The sequence below is a fragment of the Falco rusticolus genome, chromosome 4 (assembly GCF_015220075.1).
Source record: "Falco rusticolus isolate bFalRus1 chromosome 4, bFalRus1.pri, whole genome shotgun sequence".
Classification (NCBI taxonomy): Eukaryota; Metazoa; Chordata; class Aves; order Falconiformes; family Falconidae; genus Falco; species Falco rusticolus.
Genome location: NC_051190.1, coordinates 93,267,897 through 93,288,933, shown reverse-complemented (window position 1 = coordinate 93,288,933; position 21,037 = coordinate 93,267,897). Strand labels below are relative to the sequence as shown.

The following is a 21,037-nucleotide window of genomic DNA, read 5'->3' as shown; positions in this document are numbered from 1 at the left end:
GGCAAGCTGCTACTCTGCAGCATACTTTCTCATGGCATAGCACAGTCTTCCAGGCCTTAGTCTGTCATTTCCCTCAGTCCTTTGCACAGCTCATACATCATATTTGAGGCAGTGACCTCTTTCCTAGATCTATGTCTACTCATAAAATTCAAAAGGTTTTTAAAAATTCACAGTGTGTCCAAAGAGAAAACTAACCTACAATACAGTGACTGACAGTCATCTCCATACACTACATACTACATCTCACTAGCAAGAGATTAGTAAGCTCAGACATTTATTAGCAGCAAGAGTTTAATGTAAATCAACTGCTGAATATTTATTTTGACTTTTAGTAAATTCTACAGCCAGGATGAAATGCCATACTATCACAGGTAGATTGCTAGCAATACTGGAGTTAGCTAGTTCAAGACTAACTGAACATCACCTATGTAAGCAGCAAATCACAGCAGCAATAACGTAGACATCTACTCACAGGGAGCTCACAGAATCTGGCATTGAATTCAGGTTTTGTCTTGGTCCTGAGGCTTCCTCCTCTGCTCATCATTTCTCTGTGTTCCAACCTCCCCGACACAACTTCTCCTCAGCAGATTTGTACACACAAGCAATTTAACTATAAGCAAGGGTGTCCCAGTACAGCACACCTCTCAGTGAGGAACTCCCACCACTTCCTTCTAAGACCTTTGTGATTCAGGCCTTACACCTCTTTTCAGTAAATAAGGCATTTTGTTCTGCTTTGTTTTTCTACCTCTACGATACTACTACTAAGAACTGCTCGAGTTTTGTCCTAATCCAGCACACTGTACCCTTTGTTCTGATACAGAAATACATGTGCTCCCACTAAGGCAACTTCATTGCTCCCTTTTTTTGTTGTTTGGTTTGTTTGTTGGGGGGGGTGGGGGGGTGGGTGTTGCACTACTTGTGTGTATATTAATAGAATTCAACCTGTACAAAATCCTGCTGCTAAGATTTGGTCTGGCACCAGATGGAGCAAGTACGTAACTAGACTTCTTCCTCCATTCCAAAGGATGGTAGTCCATGGCACTCAGTTGAAGCTCTCCCATGACCTACAGAATTGTTTGGAATACTCTAACTTGATCAGCGTATTTCATTCCTTTGATTTCCATCTTCTCTTCACGTTTCCTACACAGGGATATCAGCCATTGCGCCCATGTGCACACTAAACTACAGCTGAAGAGATGCTGGTTTTTCTCTTCAGTTTTGAGCTATTTGGTGTTGTAGCTTCAACCTAATTTTATCTATTTAAACTTCTATCATTAAACTTCAGGAATTTTTTGGTAAAGAACATTAAGAAGCTTAGGTATGGCATAGGAGTTCAGGTAATACAGCCCAATGAAAAATGAAACTTGTCTAAAGCAGTAAAATTTTGCATTGCCATTGAACTACCTCTACAGCTAGAGATATGAATAACAAAAGCCATCTACAAGAAGGAAAAAAAATTCTCAACTTATAATCAAAATCTGTCTTGAACTCCCTCAAGAAATGAGGAAAGATATATCAAGAAAAAGAATTTTTAGTCTATCTTTTTTTTCTCTTACTGACTAGACAGTTAAATTAAATGCAAACTCATAAAAAAAGATACATAAGACACAACAAATATTCTTTGAGGGCTCATTGTAATTGCCATGGACTTGCTGCAGTCTCTGGTGCCTGAGCAAGAACTCGGGCCAAAAATATCATGTACAGAAAAACATTGCAATGCTGTGATTTCATGCCTAGTATTACCTTATGGTTTAAGTAGCTCCCTTGGCTCTTACACTTGTAGCAATTAGAATTTCCAGACAGCTCAGCGGCAGATATTCTAGGCGCTCTCTATATTGCAGCACTAACTGGGAGATGGCAGTCAATTCTTACCATGAATAAATTAAATTCACCGGTATAACACATGGCTGTAAACCTAAAGACTTTTTTTTTAAAGCTTTCAAAGTTTTCATTATGCCTTTTATAGTTACAAAGCAACAACAGCCAGCTATGTGATGTAAGTCTCAATTTTTATCATGGGCTAAGACTTGCAGTAGGATATGCAAGTCCCCATGCTGCTGTTTCTGGATCTCATGAATACCCTTCTAGACTTTTCTTTCCAGCAACAAGGTTATTTAAACAAAGCAGAACACTATCTACTGAAGAACAAAGATGTGCTTGATCAGAAGAATGGAACATCAGACAAGGAAGAGGGATTGCCTGCCATATGTTCCTGATTTATTGGTCTAGTTGCCTGAAGTTGGAATTTTATCAGGATTGTATCCTACATCAGAGAGACAATATAAATTTCCATTACCAGGAGGGTACTTAATATATCCAGATGACAAAAGTTAAACTATATGTATGTAAGCTTTGACAGCTTCCCTTCTTCTTATGACCTGAAGTCCATGAGGACTGCAAGTAATTAGCACTCCAGAAAAGTCAGAGCTTTAGGCCTTCAGGGGATTTTTCAGGTCATTTCGGTGAGCAGATACTCCTGTTGGAGTTTTAAGTTACATTGTGGCATTATTATACATTGCCTCATTAAATATCCTTCTTCCCTGCCAACTATTAAAAATTTGTTAATCTAAATTGTTCTATTGCATTAACTATATATTCCAACTCCCTGCCTGCCTGTGCAACATTTAGCTGGGCAAACAAGCAGCTGAATGCATTTTAAACACACAACTGGTTTTTGCAGCTGTGTAAGGACTTTCTATTTCTGAGTATTGCTGGTTGCAACCTCTGAGCTGCTGCTCTTAACCTCAACACCCATCCATAATGGACACATCTGATTTACAAACAACATCCAAATACATTTAAAAATAACTATTACAGGATAAAATCAGACAGTGAGGGGGGAAAGAGGAACGAAGGTACGACTTAGTAAACAAAACGGGAAATAGCTGCAGTCAAAGCCTGTGAGCTTACCAGGCACTTCATTAAACTGCAATGTACTACTTTACAGTGCTGCTTTTAAAATATGTTAACACTATATCACAGTTCCCGGCAGCATGAAGTCTTTCCAGAAAATGTGTCATCACTGTATGCAGCATATTTTATAGCCAGTATAATTTCATTTGATTATATCCAATACTATTTTTCTGAAATACTAGGAAGTCTCCCCGCAAAAGATAAGTAACAACCGTATTTTAAATCAGCTGGCACAAAGTCTAACCACCATACTGCAGCAAAAAAAAAAGCTTTCATTACACTAAAATGTCCTCAGTTTCATTTTGCCTCTGTAGAACAGGTCATGAATAAAAACTGCAAGAATCTCATTCAAGTATTATGTAGCATAAAAACTTTCAACTGGAGTTGTTAAACTGTAGAGATCAGTCTTGGAATTAAGCTGTTCTTGATAGAAGAAGCTGAATAAACTCAGTATCCTACACACTGTACTATTATCACACATCAAAAAAATTTATGCTAAAAAAGCCTGAAATACGTCGTTTGTTTCACATGTCCACAAGCATTCTGAAAAGACGAGCTGCACACGTCTAAGCAAAACAACATAATTTTCCTGTTCTTACCAGGCTTGGATTTCTGCTTTGCCATCTGCCCGTGACTGGGAAGCATTGCTGTGGAGCCCGGTATAACTGTTCTTTCCTCTAAATCAGACTCTGGGATTGTAGTACAGCCACCTAGTTGAAAATGGAAGAACCTTAATGTATTGTTTATGTGAGAAAACAAATTAAAAAACAAAATCGCCAGTGCATAATTAAGGAAAAGAGGGGATAAGTTAGCTGACAGGAATATATAAAACTAAAATAGTCTTTTTTTTCACTTCACATACTTGTTTGTTAAAGAAAATGATTACCGTTGTTTAGAAGGCTGATTATGCCTTAATGACTCCTCTCCACTAAGTATGCTGGTTTGAAAAAAAAAGTTTGAATGTGGAAAACTGGCTCCCCATAAAACGGAAATAATGTGATTTATGTTAAAGATCAAATTACTGGGAACGAGTTTTGTAATAAAAGTAATTAACTGTGAATTAATTAACTTTATAAAGCCAACAAAGCTTATGAAGATTGTTAGCCTGCCACAGAGAATGACATGATGGTATTTTTTGGATGGGCTATTAAATACCATGTTTTTATTACTTAGTGCTAGAGATATGGAAATACAGGGACATTGTCACTGTCCAGTAACACACTGCATTGGCAATGCCTTATTCAAGTGATTTTAGGATGCATGGCATAACAGATTCTTTGTATTTTGCAGTACTGCTTTCTGAGTAGTTCATTAAAGAACACAATGACTTAGAGCTTTCTCTTCAAACATGTTTAAAAGCCTATGTTTAAAATACAGAGTGATAATCTAGCAGTAGTATCACCTGAAGATAGCTGCTGCAGCTTGCAGTGGAATAAATTGAGGTACATTTATTTCAGAACATCTGTGATCAGGACATAGGAGGATGTGTCACTATTCCACAGCAAAAACATGGCTTAACAGTAAGTGCATTGCCAACAATATAGTACACAGCTGAGCTGCATCTTTCTCATAGCCCTCCCAGGATCAAGACTCACAAGCAAATAAATCCACATACTTCTCTATTGTGTTCTGAAAGCACATGTTTATAAACAGCATGTCAACTCCCAGAGCACACAGAGTTTTCACCTTTCTGTCAGAGTCGCTCTATTTTGAAATGTTCTACACCAAGCCCCATAACCGGTGTATCCAATTTGCAGCAACACAGTCTATTCTCTCCTTACAAACTAAACAAGTAAAACAGTTAAAAATAAGGTTGTGTTCCCAAGTAGCAGAGCTGCAGTTTCCCCAGCAGTTTCAGCAGCGCTGGCAGCGCAATACAAGAGGTCCTGCAGAAACGTACCACACTGTCTAGCAAAGGCAAAGCACCACAGATCCAGTGAACCCTGTGAAAACACTCATTCCTACCAGATGATTCCTAAGCAAGAGGAAAGATGCAAGCTACTATATTCCAGATACACCCTGGCAGAAAGTATAAGATTATTCACGGATTTTGTGTTTGATTTAGAGCAAGGGGGTTTTTTTTTCAGTCAAAAAAAGAAAGTTAGGAGTGAATGTGTCAGCAATGTGCAGACTTATGACCCAGGACAGCTGCAGATATTTAGGATATCTGCTATGAAACTGAAGAAGAAAATGGGAAATTAGAAAATGTCTTCATGTTAAAATATCGTAACATTAGGGCAATGTCTGATATCATTAGATATAAATGTACCTACACCCTAAATGAAAATAAATATCAGTAAACTAATACTTCTGTTCCCATTTGCACATTGTGACTAAAATGTAAGCTATGAGATTTGATGGCATGGAAACCACTGCTTTAAAAGTCAATTTAGATATTTCTCATTCTTATCTTCAGATAAAAATCTACCCTATTAAAAAGTAATCTGTAAATACAGGATACTAAATTAAGGTTTCTTGCACAAAAGAACAATTAAAAATGGCATCATACGTTTTAAAAGGTTTTATAACATTTCCTAACAGCACGAGTGAAGCTCACCAAGTCAATGGCATGTACTGAATTTCTACAAGGAAATAAAAGAACTTTTACAACGTTCATTCTAAAGCCTGAAATGCAATAACTTACATAGAATAGAAGAACTAATAAATAAAAGAACTTTTACAATATTTGTTCTAAAACCTGAAATTCAGTAACTCACATAGCCCTGAAAATTGATTGTTTTTGGTGCCAAAATATTTCATTAGTCATCAACACTGATAGTAACTGAGTAAGTCAAAAAAGGTCTATTTGCCCTTTAGGTACAACATACTTCTTGCTGAAAGGAAGCAAGGCTTCCTGCTCTTGATTTTGGCATGAGAGATTTGTTAAGATTTGCCTGTCATCTGATTCTATCAGGAGTTATTAAAATTAAAAGCCAAATTCACTTCTTTCGAAACTTTATTTTCCTGACAGAGAATATTGAGGACTGAAATGTTACCAGTGACAGACTATTTTATGTAAAAAGGTAGACAGAATACACAGAGCAACATTATCAGCATCAGTATTAACAGCAGTAATTATTTCCTAGTTCTGCAAGGATACTAATAACTGTTCCCTATTAACCATTTTTTAAATACTCTTGTTTCATAAAAGGCATTCCATGGGCTGAGAGCACTGTTATCAGTGGGCAGGATTTCACCAGGACTCTTGTGCCAGTAGTTATTTAACTGACCAGACAAAAAAGCAATATAATAGTGGTGTTTTTACTCTTTTAAGACAATGAAGCTTACAGGATTGAGGTCTTTGTGCTCCTGCATTTCTGTCTTACTCTTTTAAAACCAGTATTACCTTTTAATTGAAGAAACTATTAGAATTTGCTGAACTATGTCCCTTACCTTGTTCAGATGCCTAAAGCTAGGTAGAATGACTGGACCCTCATCTACACATCAATCTGCAGCAACGTAAGTGGTATCGGCTTCTTCCAATGGAACCGATGGCAAATTCAATTGTTTTGCTCCAACAGGTACAGGTATCCATCCTCAAGATAATAATGGACACCCTAGACAACATGCTGTGATTCCACACAGGAACAAATGAGTGGAGACCACACTAAGACAACGGTTACACTGAAAGAACTGAAATGTTCAAATTGTAAACTTTCACTAGACTAAAAAAGACACTGAATAAGGCACAAATATATAACACTGAATAGAATATTTAAACCACACAGAACAGGATTTTGTCATTTAAAAACATTTTACAACTCTGAAGGACAGCTACCTGAAAAAAAAGACCTTTTCCTGCTAGGACTCTAAACTTTTACATTTCATACTGCAGGGGTTCTACTGAGGGTACCTGCTCCAACTTCTCTGGTCAGACTAACAGAATCTTAGGTACAGAAAAAGTATCTTTGAATTCTTGTGTATCTCTGTATACATTTGAAAAAAAAGTATCCACTAAATGTCCACTTTGGCAAGCATTGAAAGTTTTTACGCACCTGGAATCCTAAAAGAAATCACAGCAGCAGAATAATTCACATTCATTCATAATTAAGTGAATGGTACAAATCAGAAAAGTGAAATATTTAAGGAAAAAGGGGGGAAAGAAGCAGGAATAGTAGTACATAAATCTACACACTGGAAATTATCCAAGTTGAGAAGTTCTCCAGATGTCAGTCTGTAAACAGTTCTTCATAAAATTAATTTCGCCATTAATTGTTGGCAGAAATAACATCTAGAATATGTTATTACATTTGACCCACACTTTCCCCCTTTTCCGTGTAGCTAAATTCTTGTCTGACATCACAGATCTTTTATCAGTTGTGATAAATCCAAGAAAGCAAGATTTGGTCAGCAGAACTGTTTGATAGGATATAACACACACAGAATTACACTCAAGCTAATTGTGAACTTTGTTCACCAAAGGAAATGAGACTTCTCTTGTTTATTTTCACTACATCTGTTTTTGTAACACATTTGGTTCTTAAGTTGGAAAAAGACACCCACACCCAAAGGAAACATAAACATATAATACATATTGAACAAAAATTAAGTACTGACAGTTTTCCTACAGGTTCCTATCACCATGGGGTTTTTACACATTTTAAGATGGCTCTAGAAGTTGAAAAACAGGAAAACAAAAGTACTGTACATCTAAAAAATAAAAAGACACTTTGAGGGAAAGACTGTTTGGGTTTCCTCTTTCTCTTCCACTCGATCACAATTAAACTATACATAAAGTTTCCATTTTCCTCTGAAATTAACTCTTACAAGAGTCTACAGAAAGAAGAAAAGAAAAAGTTTCCTGAGCAGTCTTTGGCAGCAAGAAAGCAAAAATGTGAGCAGGAAGCTCTCTGACTAACAGGTTTTGCCATCCACGTATATACCATTATACAATGGACATCATCTAAACAGCAAAATTATTTCACAGATTCCAAAACTATATGCAAAACCATGTTCAGTTCGATCTTCCGTGCTGTCTACAATTTTGAGGGATGTGTATACTAAAAATGCAGTTTAAGGCATTAGAGATTATCCTCTCTAAAACAGTTAATCAATTACGTCTACTGGTTCTGCTAGCTACACTTGATTCAAGTCCTGTAAATTTTATTAAGATCTGTCAGAAAGTAACTTGCCTGTTGAAGTAAACACTGCATGCAGGTTTTGCAGTTTGATAATGCTACTGCTGCTTTCTAGAAGGAAGATAAAATAATGAAATCTATAGAAGAAAACACATATTTGAGTGTATGATGAGTTCCAGTGAACATTTATTCACAAACTGGGTCTGGATTAGAGTCTGTCATCTGAATAGACACATCCCAGAAATGCAAGCATATTTCCATTGCAAAGTGAAATGGAGGAAAAGAAAGGGAAGGAAAGAAAAAGAAAGATTTTTTTTTCTAAACAGGCGTCTGATGATGAACACAGGTTTAGTTCAGATTTTCACTAGCAAAATGTAGAGTCAATTTGTAATTTCATCTATTGTAATTTCAGAACGTAGCATGTACATCTGATAGTGTGGCTACAGTTGTGCAGTCACAATATTCCATTGTTTTGTGCCTGATTTGACATAACCAAATTCAAAGGAATAATGGAAAATATTTCTGTATTACATTCCATTAGAATAATGAATTAATGAAAAATCATACCAACTGAACATGCAGTCCAAGGTCACTTAAGATATCACCAAAACATATTTTCAATGGGAGTATGCAGAGACATGCCAGACTGTTTTTCTGCTTTACTCTTGTTTTACTGAAATGTTTCTTAACAAAACTTCCAGTTCATAAATTTCCATAGCTTGTTCTGTAGTATGTTGCCACTATTTGTATCGAGAGCTATGCAGAAATAATTTACATCAATTGTGCGGCATCTGTTTGAGCTTGTAGCCCATTCAAATATTTTGAACAGGCCTGAATTACTAAAAACTTAAGAACTACAGGGTACTTCCAGCAGTACAACTCTTCATGGGAGCAACGATGCTGTTTAAGCTGTCAGACTGTCTCAGCCGTTCTTTCAGCATGAGGTTCAGTGCATGTGGTATGCAAGTCATACAAACGGCATTGGGAAACACATTGCTAAGAACAGATATTAAAGCTGTTTGCATTAAAGCAGCATTTTTGGGCATGCAGCCAAGAACACAATCAAAATCAACATTCCATAGTACCCTTACTAACACAGGACTGAGAATGCCATAACATTAAACTATATAATGCCATTCAATATCTACCAAAAGCCTTTTGTTACTCCAAATGAACAAAGGATGAATGATGACAGTTGTGCTTCAACCACACAAGTGTACTGTTCCACCCAACAGCCTATTCACCTGAGGAGCATGGACTGACTGAAAAAAAACCCACAACACTCCGTGTTCTGGTATGTGTTATGAGAGATAATTGTTACTGATTTTTGTAGTGCCTGGAGGACTTCCATCTGCCTTTATGTAACAGCATTAAAAAAATACCAGCTTGTAATAAGAACTTTTCAAGGGGGATATCAAGTCTTGACAAACACCATAATCATAAAAATCACTGTATTTTTCAGAGTACACTTCCTCACATAACACCTGGTGGGTTTTTTTTACTGGATCTCACATCTTCTTCCCCATATTCAGTGTACTACTAAATGTACCTTTCATTTAGCATAATCAGAAAATGTTTTCTTTCAAAATGCTTAAATACAGCAGTAGCGGAAATTATAGAACATACTGTCATTAACATATGTTCAGGGCAACTTCATTCAGTAACAAACTCAATTTCATGTTACCCTTTTGAAGAGCAAGAAGAATACGCAAGGTTTTTGTCATTGGCTTTGTTTTACATATATAAATTCATTTTTGCACATAAATATGCACATAACTGTATAAGGAGATACATATATATGAAATACATAAAGGGTTTTATAATAAATATTTTGTTTTCAGTAAGACATTCTTCCAGTTCTGCAGAGCTTGTATTTATTGTATTGTTTCAGTAATGAACAGTGGTAAAGGAGGCTACTAGATAGATCTTTAAACATTTTTTAATAATTTACATCAAAAACCCAAGTAGGTAATGCTCCCTTTGATAAACACTTCGCTAATTATTTTATCTAAAAGTGTATTCAAATTAATTTCTACTGTCAGTTCTGGTTTCTGTCTGTCAACACACCCCAAGAGAACTCCCGAAAGTCAGTATTTAGAGCAGCTGGGATCTCCAGAGCATGCTTGTCCAAAAAGCATTCACAAAATTGTCTTTATGTAGCCAGTAACCTTTCTTCAGTGTACACTGAAAGGAGACGGACTAAAATTGACTGTTATGACCTTGATAGCAAACCCTCCCAGTATTTATTGTTCTAAAAAGTTTAGAGGAACATTTTGGTCCTATTCCCATTTAAAACACTTAGATTTCCTGGAGCACATATATGAAGCATTCTTTAAGCCAAAGATGCAAGCATGCAGCCACATATATAGACTCTGCATATTTGCATGTATATGTATACACACACAAATTTTGGACTTACTACTGAAAAAACAGCAAGTCCTCATTTATTGCAGTCAGAAATTGAAGAGATAGCAAATGTTTGTTGTACACAAAAGTTTTCTGTCACACAATCATGCTGCAAGACTTGCAAGTATTATTTGACTGGTTCAGAGGGACAGACAACTATTTACCTTCAAGGAGACTGAGGCATATTGACCTAAACAAAACACTGTTTACAAGCTCTTAACAGCAAGAGGAAGCTCAGTAATGCAGGTTAGTGAAAATGAGATTGTTATCCTAGTTGTGAACACAAAATAAAAAGATAATGCAGTTTGCTGCATGAGGTTTTGTTAAGCAGGGTCTGTTGGATGTTTGAGAGCCTTGATGGAACACCATCAAGACAGAAACAGTTAACAAGGGGCTTATTCCTAATCTAGACCAGAAATGGAGTGAAATCAAAGGAAAAGCATTTGATATGTATGCTAATGCATGATTCTGGGCAAGAGAGTACAGGAACAAAAACTACTGACATCAGATGCAATATCAGATATACTGTGGATAACAGAAGACAATGGACTAGTACAGAAGATACAAACAGGCATAGAAGGATATATGTTGCTTAGAAAGGCAGAATGTGGTACAGTAATACTTCATAGCACTATTGTGATGGGCTACTCAGAGCCGTAATACAGATCTGGGAAATTTGGAAAAGGATTATAAAATACTTTAATGCACAAAAATTGAAACTTTAGCTACAGAATACCAAGATTGGATTTCAATAGCAATTGCAGTTGCTTTAATATTAGGAAAGGATTTAATATTATCAGAAATGGTATTATGGAAACAAAAGAAGATATAAAACCTACAGAAATAATCAGAGGATAATAAAAGACAAAGGCTTCAGTGTGATGGACCAGGAAAAAGGTAAATGCAATTCTGAAATCCACCTGACTGTTCCAAATAAGGATCAAGAAAGCAGCAATACTATTGGACAAGACGCCGGTAAGACATCTGGAATACTGGGTTCAATTCTTGTTTACCATGTTCATGGTAGATTAAATAAACCTGGAAAGATTCAGCTGAAGGTTACTACAATCACATAGGAATCACTTATTGACACATGAGCAGATGACCAGCCTTGCTTAGCTAAGAGAAGTAAAAATAGAACAGAGTGATCTTTACCAATAATGCCATTAGGCCAGAAATCCTTAGTGTCCAGCAAAATAAAAGACAGACTTAGAACAAGAAGCTGAAAGAGGGTAGATTTAGATTAGATATAAGGAAGAAATTCTTCCCTGTGACGGTGGTGAGACCCTGGCACAGGTTGCCCAGAGAAGCTGTGGATGCCCCATCGCTGGCAGTGTTCCAGGCCAGGCTGGATGGGGCTTGGAGCAACCTGGGCTAGTGGAAGGTGTCCCTGCCCATGGCAGGGGGGTTGGAACTAGATGATCTTTCAGATCCCTTCTAACCCAAACCATTCTATAATTCTATGGATTGACCATAAATTAATTATTACTTGAAATTAAGTTTCTGACTACGAAGAGAGAAAGGGTTTGGAATAGAACCTGAAGAGAAACCATGGAGGTAAGCAATTGTATTTATGAACAGGACAAAATTACCTTATTCTAACACAGAGATGGATTTTCACAAGGAATTTATTTTCTTCCTTCCTCCCCTCCACCCTCTCCAAACAGAAGATATAGGAAATACAACACAAAATAGATATACATTTATCTATCAGTATTATGAAACTATCCAGTTATGTGCTATCTAGTTATGAGTAGTTATCTAACCATTAGGACATTAATGAATTACTGTTCCCTACTATCTAACAATATTTTCACAGCATTCAAAGCGAACATGAGACACCACTCAAATAGGCTACCTAGCTACTTTAACCAGCTGTAGGAAGGAAACCATAAGTTCACAATGGAAAATAAAACATGTAAAGATTCTGGGGCCAAAGTATCATTGAAAATATTTCATTAAAAACCAGCAGTGATGTTACAAACACTTTAAACCTCCAGTTCTCACAATTCCGATTCCCAAAAGTGTTTGGCAAGCAAACTTATTAATTTTACATTTGGAGACACACTGGACTATAAAACATAAAGTGCCAAGTGCAGAAATTTAATACAAGTAATCAGACAATGTATTTTAAGAGGGTAATGAACTGGCCTCTGTTCTTCTGTATCTCCAGATACTACTTGGAAATAAGCATCTCAAGTGATGAAATAAACATGGATACAAACATCTTCTTTTAATGTTATTTAAAAAAACCTAATAAACATCTATCTGGTGCCTTTCCAAGACAAACAGCATAAAGATCCTTTGGGCACTAAGGGTCTAGGAAATCAAAGTATTCATAAAAGAGAATTATCTTTTTTGCAATGCAAAAGTTCCCTTCCACACTTGAACTGCAACTTTTGCTGAAATATTTGCTTTTTAATGCAAAGCATTAAAAAATATAATAAATAATAAAAAATACATTTCTAATGTACTGTAAATTTCTACTTTCTCATTGAACCCAAATCAGATTTGTTCATAACATGTAAAACCTGAGTAACATTGTATTTGCTTAGTCTAAAAAACCACCACTTTTACTTAATGACACACTATGATTTTTATTAATTATACTAAAGTGAAGAAAAAAAAAATCAAGTTGTAATAACCTATCTTTGCTCCAATACTGCAATAAGAAACATAAATTACTTACATTTACTGTAATTCCACTAGTATTTAATCCACTGACAAAATGAATTCAGGTATTATCTTGTATTAGCTCTCCATTTTATAACATTAAAATCTCTGGGATTGATTTTAGGAGGAATCAAAAAAGGCAACTTTGGCTCCATTTAGTGTCATAATGCCATTCAATTAATCTAGTTTATTTGGAGGAAATGAGCACAGAACTCTATGTAATACTTTAAAATTACAAGTTATCCTGCAGATAGTTTTTTTCCTTTGTTTAGAAGAGCGTCCTATTCAGCAAATGTTACTCTACAAACTGCCTAGAATTTCGTTATTTCACCAGTACCACACCTATAGCTGTGTAAATCATGCAATTTTGCTAACACCAATAGCATCCAAATGTTATAAAAATGACACAACTAAAAGATAAAAGTGATGTTCCATTACTGGGGTTACTTTGGGCCTTTCTTCTTAATACATAAAAGCACACATTTTGTATAGTATCTTCTGCAAGTATTTTCAGAAGTAGCCAGGAGATTGGTGTGCTTCACATGATAAACCTTAAGGATAATGACTTTACAGAACTGCCCAGCACCCTTCTACCAAATACAAGGTATCTGAAGACATGAGAAACCACGCTTCCAAAACCCTCTAATAGCTCAGGAGAACCTTGGCACTAAACTTTTCAGAAAGGAGGGAGAGACTCAGTTTAGTTAATGTCGTCAAATGAATTACATCCACTAGAAGATAATGAATATTTAGGGAGAACTGTGTTCAAATCCAGCCTTTTTATTAGTAAAAAGCAAGGTCTGTTTTCACAATAAAATGCTATGTCTGAAACAAACTGGATTTTTATATGGGAAGGCACAGTCCTGTTCCTGCTACTGTTCAAGATGAAAAATAAAGTAAGTGACAGAGCAAGTAGAATACAAAGATGCTCTCAGTCAATTACTTTTATGCCTTATGCTTATTTAGTTCTCTCAATCAACTCTAGTTTTTAAGGATCATCTTGTAGCCTGACTAGGACAAGGGATTACTCATTTTTTAAAAAATGATATTTTTTTTTAATGAAATGAAAAAAACCTGTGACTGGGTACCCTAAAATCTGTTAAAAAGCAAAGTGAAAGATGTATGACAAGGGTAGTCCTGACTTCCCTTCCTCTACAAATTTTTCCTGGTTTTGTACAACATTAGTACATGCTAAAGAAAGTCTATGTCAAATTAAATATAAATTTTGTAATACATAGTTTAAAAAAACCATAATCTAGAAATGTCTACCTCATCTGCAAGGAAGCAATACAAAGCAGTCTAAAGACTAAAGGATCAAATATGCTGTTCAAAAGGCAACTAAAAGTATTAGACAAATAACCTGAAACTAGACAGAAGAATGAATCAACATAACAGAATTTTACAGATGGCTTTGCACAATCACACCAATTAAGAAAAAAAGAGGAAACAAGTTTAGAGCTGCTTTTTACTGATTTGCATAATATTGTTCCATGCTTGCATACCTCTTTTTTAAAAGTAAAGATATTTCTTCTCTTCTAGTGATAAAACTGAATCTTAAGCTGCAGCTTTACAACTATTTTAAGCCAGTCACGTAATCCTTCAATAAAATAAGAAGGTCATTCTATCGTCCTATTTTTTTGGTCCCCTTTATCTCCTGTGTGCTGGCACAAAGGTGCATGTGAAGTCCGATGCGTCAGATCTAGAAACTCATTTAGCTGAAAACTCAACAGTAAAACGCACAAAAGCAAATCATGAGAATCATGAAATAATTTGTTGCACGGGACCTCTGGAGGTCACTTAACCCAACCTCCTAATCAGCGCAGGTCCAGCTAGATCAGGTTGCTCTGGGACTTATCAAAAGGAGTTCCCAGTATCTCCAAAAGAGAGATTCTACCACCTCTCTGGGCATCCTGTTCTGGTATATGACACAGAAAAGAGATTTTACCATGTTATGGTAATACTGACTCCCCTCCAATTCCTTTTCTACTATCATCAGGCACCATCAAAAAGCATCAGGCCCCATCTAAGCCTTACTTTAACAAGTCCTCCATTCTTAAACATGAAAACAGATCAAAAATAATTCCAGTAATGCAACACAAGTATAGACAAAGGAGGCAGCAGTTCATTCCACATAAGTGCAGGACTTTGTTACTTCTGCAATAACTACAACACAGTGTACGTTATATGGCATGTCTAAAGAGTAACAGTTCTCCCACACTTTGCTTTTGTGCTGGTGAGAAAGCTGATGATGTAGAACTTAGTGAAAGAAATGTCTTCCAGTGGATGTGGTACCCAAAAAACAGCTCTTAGGCATGTAGCGAAAGAGGGTGGGCCTGACCAAAGGGGTTTTGAGAGTATTTAGTAACATCAAAATGAAGTAATGAAGCGAAGCAATTCAAGTGTCAAAAAGTGGGGTTATTTTCTCATTTATCTTAGGGAGCAAAATCACAGGCTTTTGTGTGCCACTGCATTCTGACCTTCAGTGTATTTGAAGCATGTATTCTTGTCAATAAATTTATCTAATATACTTGCACTTCATAACACAGCACTTTACACACAGGAAAAAACAGCAACACAACTGGGTCTTTAGTTTTGATGTTCTATGACCCACAATGGAAATCATAAATGACATCTTATGCATAAGCACCTGTCACTTAAAGACAGATTTTGTCACACAATTTCAATTTGTTATTTACTACTTACAGTACCTATCTGATAGAATTTCTGAATACTTCCTATATTGGATTAACAAAACATCTGAACCTCTATTTGCCTCAAATATGCCATTTTCCCTACAGCGTGGTATGGAAATATCAACCTTTCCTTAATTGTGAGGCTGAACATTTTAGACTTCCTACATAGTACAACATTTTTCTCATTTATAGTGTTGTTAATCCCAAGGAGAATTCAGTGACACTTCAGTGACAGATTGATTGATATAGAGGCTTTCCAGCAACAAGCTAGGCTGTTTTATGAAAGCCATAAACAAGCCAGATAGTAGTTAGAGCTTCAAACTATATGAAAGAATTTCCCAAGGTCTAAACCATGTTTTTGTAGTTTCTAGCTACTCTGGATAACATTACACCCACGCGTGGTGGATTGATCCAGCTGGACATGAGGTGTCCTCCAAGCTGAAGTGTCACTCCCCCTCCTCAGCGGGACAGGGGATAGACAACAGGGCAAAAGGCTTGTGGGTCCAGACAAGGACAGGGACATCACTCTGCAATTACGGTCATAGGCAAAACAGACTCAACCTGCGGATTTACCCAATTTATTACCAATCAACTCAGAGTAGGGTAATGAGAAATACAACCAAACATTAAAAACACCTTCCCCACACCCCCTCCCTTCCTCCCAGGCTCAGCTTCACTCCCCATTTTCTCTGTCTTCTCCCACCAAGAGGCAAAGTGGAATGGGGGTGGCAGTCAGTTCCCCACATGTTGTCTCTGCTGCTCCTTCCTCCTCACACTCTTACCCTGCTCCAGCATGGGGGCCCTCCCATGGGCTACCATTCTTAAAAACTGTTCCAGTATGAGTTCTTTCCGTGGGTTGCAGTTCCAGAGCCCAGAGGTCCTGCCAGGAGCCTGCTGCAGCATGGGCTCTCCACAGGGTCACGGCCTGCTTGGGGCACATCCACAGGCTGCAGGTGGGGATCTGCTCCACCATTAACCTCCACGGACTGAGGGACACAGCCTGCCTCACCATGGGCTGCTGGGGAATCAGGCATCTGGAGCACCTCCTGCCCTCCTTCTGCACTGACCTGGGTTTCTGCAGACTTAGTTGTTTCTGTCACATATTCTCCCTCCTCTCTTCCAGCTGCTACTGTGCAGCAGGTTTTTTCCCCTTAAATACGTTATCCCAGAGGCACAACCACTGTCGCTGATGAGCTTGGCCTTGGCCAGTGGTGGGCCCATCTTGGAGCTGATTGGCATTGGCTCTATCTGACATGGGGGAAGCTTCTAGCAGCTTCTGACAGAAGCCACCCCTATAGCCCACTCTACTACCAAAACCTTGCCATGCAAACCCGGTACACCATATTACAGAACTAGATAAAAAGAACACGTTAGAGCCCTAATTCTAGGCTATAAACATTAATTGGTTTGGAAGCTCAAGTTACACATTATTTGAAATTGTCTTTTACTGTCTAAAACCATTCCTAAATGAAGCCAGGTGTTTGCAAATGTGGATACGCTTTAAATTATTCGATGGAGTTTTTTCTATGAAACTAATGATTCAAATAGCACCATGGCTGGTGCTCCTCCTATACTTCAGCAATGTCACTCCTCCTTTACCAGGTCTTTTTAAATTCCACCTCTTCTTTCTTTAAACCCTCCAGCCACAGCACTAACATACCACATACGCTTTTCTTCTCTACTTGCACATCACTTGAAAGAAATTAACTGAAGTCCAAATAGCAGTATCTGAGTGGCAAACCAAAGATCATCTAACTGTAGTTTTGCTGCCATCACATCTTGATCTTTTATATTAACTTCTTTTGACAGTGTGTTTTAACAGAAGTTTAATAACAGGACAAGCAATTTCTTAGCACTCACAATGTGTACAAAATTTAAAGTTATTCTGAATATTTCCAAGTCAAACTGACTACAAACACTATCAACTATTATCTTTTTTATCTCACTAGACAGTAGAAATATTTCATATGAAAAAATCAATCTTTTTGACTGATTTTTTTTTTAACCTCACTTGATATCAGCTTTTACTCTTACAGCACCAAAACTCATCCTGACCTCAGTAAGATCTGAATTCCTTCATTAAAAGAAATAACTTGATGGGAGAAATTTTCCATTAAAAAAAACACCCACCAAAAAAAACCCACAAACCACATACCCCACAAAAAATCCCACTATGTAAACATCATGTTATTTCATTTCCTTGCATTAAAAGTCTGTGATCTTATGAAGAATTTGTTGTATAGCCAAGTTCACTGTATGGCTGTAGCATTCTGATTCTTTTGCCTACTCAAAACGACTGAAATCCACTGTAAGTTGTCTTGGCTTCCCCCCATAAAATAAGCTTAATAACTTCATATGCAGAATGACCAAAGGCCAAGGATACATTTCATCAGTTAAAAAAAAAAAAAAAAAAGAAAAGAAAAGAAAAAAAAGAAAAAGAAAAAACCATACTTTATCCGTTTGCTTTAATTTGGTTGTGTCTACAATACAAAGTAAAGCAAAGAGCAATAGTAACCTGTCTGGACAGTGAAAGAGTTCACATTGAGGTTTCAGTGTCCACTCTGATCATATTTGAAAGGTTTTTAACTCTGACCTGTTCTGAAACTTCACATTTTGTTCATGATTTTCAACAAACAGTTCCCTACAGGTCAATGCACTTTCTTTCTCATGTAAAATTTATGAAATCAGACCAGTATCTCGAATGAAACAAATCCCTCAACACTCTATGGATGCATGACAAATCATTATAGGATTTTAAACACTTGAGAAAGCTTATTTTAATTGAGCAGTCATCTCAACACATGCTCATGAAGTTTTCTTCTCTGTATAACTAACCACTGTTTCACAAATGGACTCAGGAATAACTTCAAATATAAGATAAAGTGATTAAATTATTATTAAGTACTACAAAATTTACATTAAGACACTAGCTATACTTCCTTCATATATAGAAAAATTATGTTAGAAATACTAAACAAGAAACTCCATTGACTGAGTATAGACTTTCCCTTTCCAAATGACCCAGGAATAAAGAGAAATTGGAAAAGACATTGTCTAGATAATGATTTGCCTAAATAGAGTTACTGAAATCCAGATTTAGTTTCCGTTATGTAGTCAAACAGCCTGCAGGTATAATAACTTCAGCTGGCACCAGGCTTAATGCTTTTTTATTGATCTGCCCATAGCTTAAGTGCACACATAAGGATATGGATTGTTAAACAATTCTTATCTATCACTGATTATGGAAATATAATACATCTTGCAGCAGCATCCGCACTTTCTCTAACATGAAATGCTACTTACAGCCAACTGTTCATTTTATCCTGTGAACTCTTAACACTTGTGGCAGTTTTTGTGCGCCATCTAAATTGCTGATTTTGTTAAGCACCAATTACAAAACAGGCCCTCTCTGTTACGGCCTATGGTGTAAGCATTAACATATCATCAAATTCTTTGTATTTGACTTTCATCAAATGTAATTCACAGTTATACTTGTAATTCACAAGGTATATTCAAATTCTTTCTCAGGAGATCCTTAGCTTCTCGTTGTTTGAAGTTTTCAAGCAAAAAATAACACTAGGGAAATACAATATTTCAAGTGCACATTTTGTGGCAGTTGATAAAGCCAGCCTTTGCAAAGGGTTTGGTACAGGTATTCATACTACATGCTGAGTGTTTCCTACTTGGTGCTCAATAGGAATTGATAGATTCCTACTATATAGAAATGACATATAATAGAAATGAATCAATGTAACTTTTATATTTTCTCTACACTTTTATTTCTGTGCTTGTCATGAAGACAAGAGGATAGCACCACCATCATTACAGCAAAGGTAGAGGAAAAAGGGAGGCTTTTATAGTCCTCTAATTTTTTTTTCCTTCCAGAACATAACTGGGTATTTGTTTCTCTGTTCTAACATCACCAAACCAGCAATGAGCTAAAAAACATCTTCTGTACCTTCCTTTTTGTCCAAACACTGAAGGAAGACCCACCTGAAGTGAACTCAGGCCTGTACTCTAAAGGTAATTTTAGAAGTCTGCTTAAGAGTTCACTCTTGCGTTCTGCTAAGTCAGGTTATCAACCACTACATGAATATGCGTAGAACAGTAACACACAGTACTTTCAAGTAAACAGGAGAAATCCTGACTAAATGAAGTCAATGACAAAACTCCCAGCAACCTCAACAGGGCCAGGATTTCACCCTTATCTTGTTGATCAAAACAATTACTTCACTGTTCAGAAGGACCAAACTGCTATGCCTGCCATGAATTTCTTAATGCAACTTACCACGTTGAGTCTTAACTGTTCCTTTTAGGTTCTACCAAGGTAAACTGTTTACTTGTCAAAAATATTACAACTTAATTAACAGCATCCACCACAAAGATCTTCCTTGCATCTTGGCAAAGAGCCAGCTGTACCAAAGCTCTCCTTAACATAACCTTAACACCGGTCTGCAAATGAATAATTATCATTCCCTCAACACCCGTTATCAACCACTGATGTTCACACCTGCTGAAGTGGCATATCTGTATTAAAAAGGAATGGTTTGAACCCAGAAATGAAGTGCTTTCTTGTTGTGCTGCAGGAAGCTTCCTATTTTTCAGTAAATCACAAAGTACGCACTTGAAGGAATATCTTCTACATAGCATGGACCAAAATTCATGGACATGAATTCGTGTATATGCAATTCAACAGCCAGAGAGAACCAAGTTATCCATATGAGAATCAATTTTACACTAAACTAAAAAAAAAAAAAACCAAAAACAAAAAAAACCCTCTGTTTTTAATGTGCTACAAAGACAACCAAAAATAAAAGTTCTTTTATGACATAAATACCCGCGATTTTTATTTGGAAATGTTTGAGTAATCTGTTGTAATATTATACAACAAGCATTTTTCTTTTGATAACTAATTAAATGAAATCATCAAGCAGAACTGGTTAATTTGTTCTCCTCAGACTGGGAAAGTATTGCAAAATATTAATTCTGCCAATACCGTGCCTTCATAGGGAAACACAGCATTTGTTTATGACCACAGGCATCATAAGAACCTGTCTTACTTTCAGAAGGACTTTTAGGATAGAATCACAGGAGCACAGGAAAATTCTATCTATAATGTGATATGGCCCCTGCTAGATCTTAACCTCTTTAATTACCTCAACATATCTGGCTGGATTCTACTTTACACAACCCCACAGAATTTCCTTCTTCTCAACAATTTATAGTAGAATGTAATCAGACCCAGGATATCTAACATATTTTTTTCCACTAACT

General features: G+C 36.6%; 1 protein-coding gene across 2 annotated transcripts in view; it reads right to left on the bottom strand.

Annotated features, from left to right (window-relative positions):
• BBS9 (Bardet-Biedl syndrome 9) overlaps window positions 1–21,037 on the bottom strand; it is a 311,284-nt gene that overhangs the window by 121,419 nt on the left and 168,828 nt on the right. For both annotated transcript variants that reach the window (XM_037382871.1, XM_037382872.1), the window contains one exon: window positions 3,513–3,623. In XM_037382871.1, coding sequence (XP_037238768.1) covers window positions 3,513–3,623 — 111 coding nt within the window. The remainder of the gene's footprint in view (window positions 1–3,512; window positions 3,624–21,037) is intronic.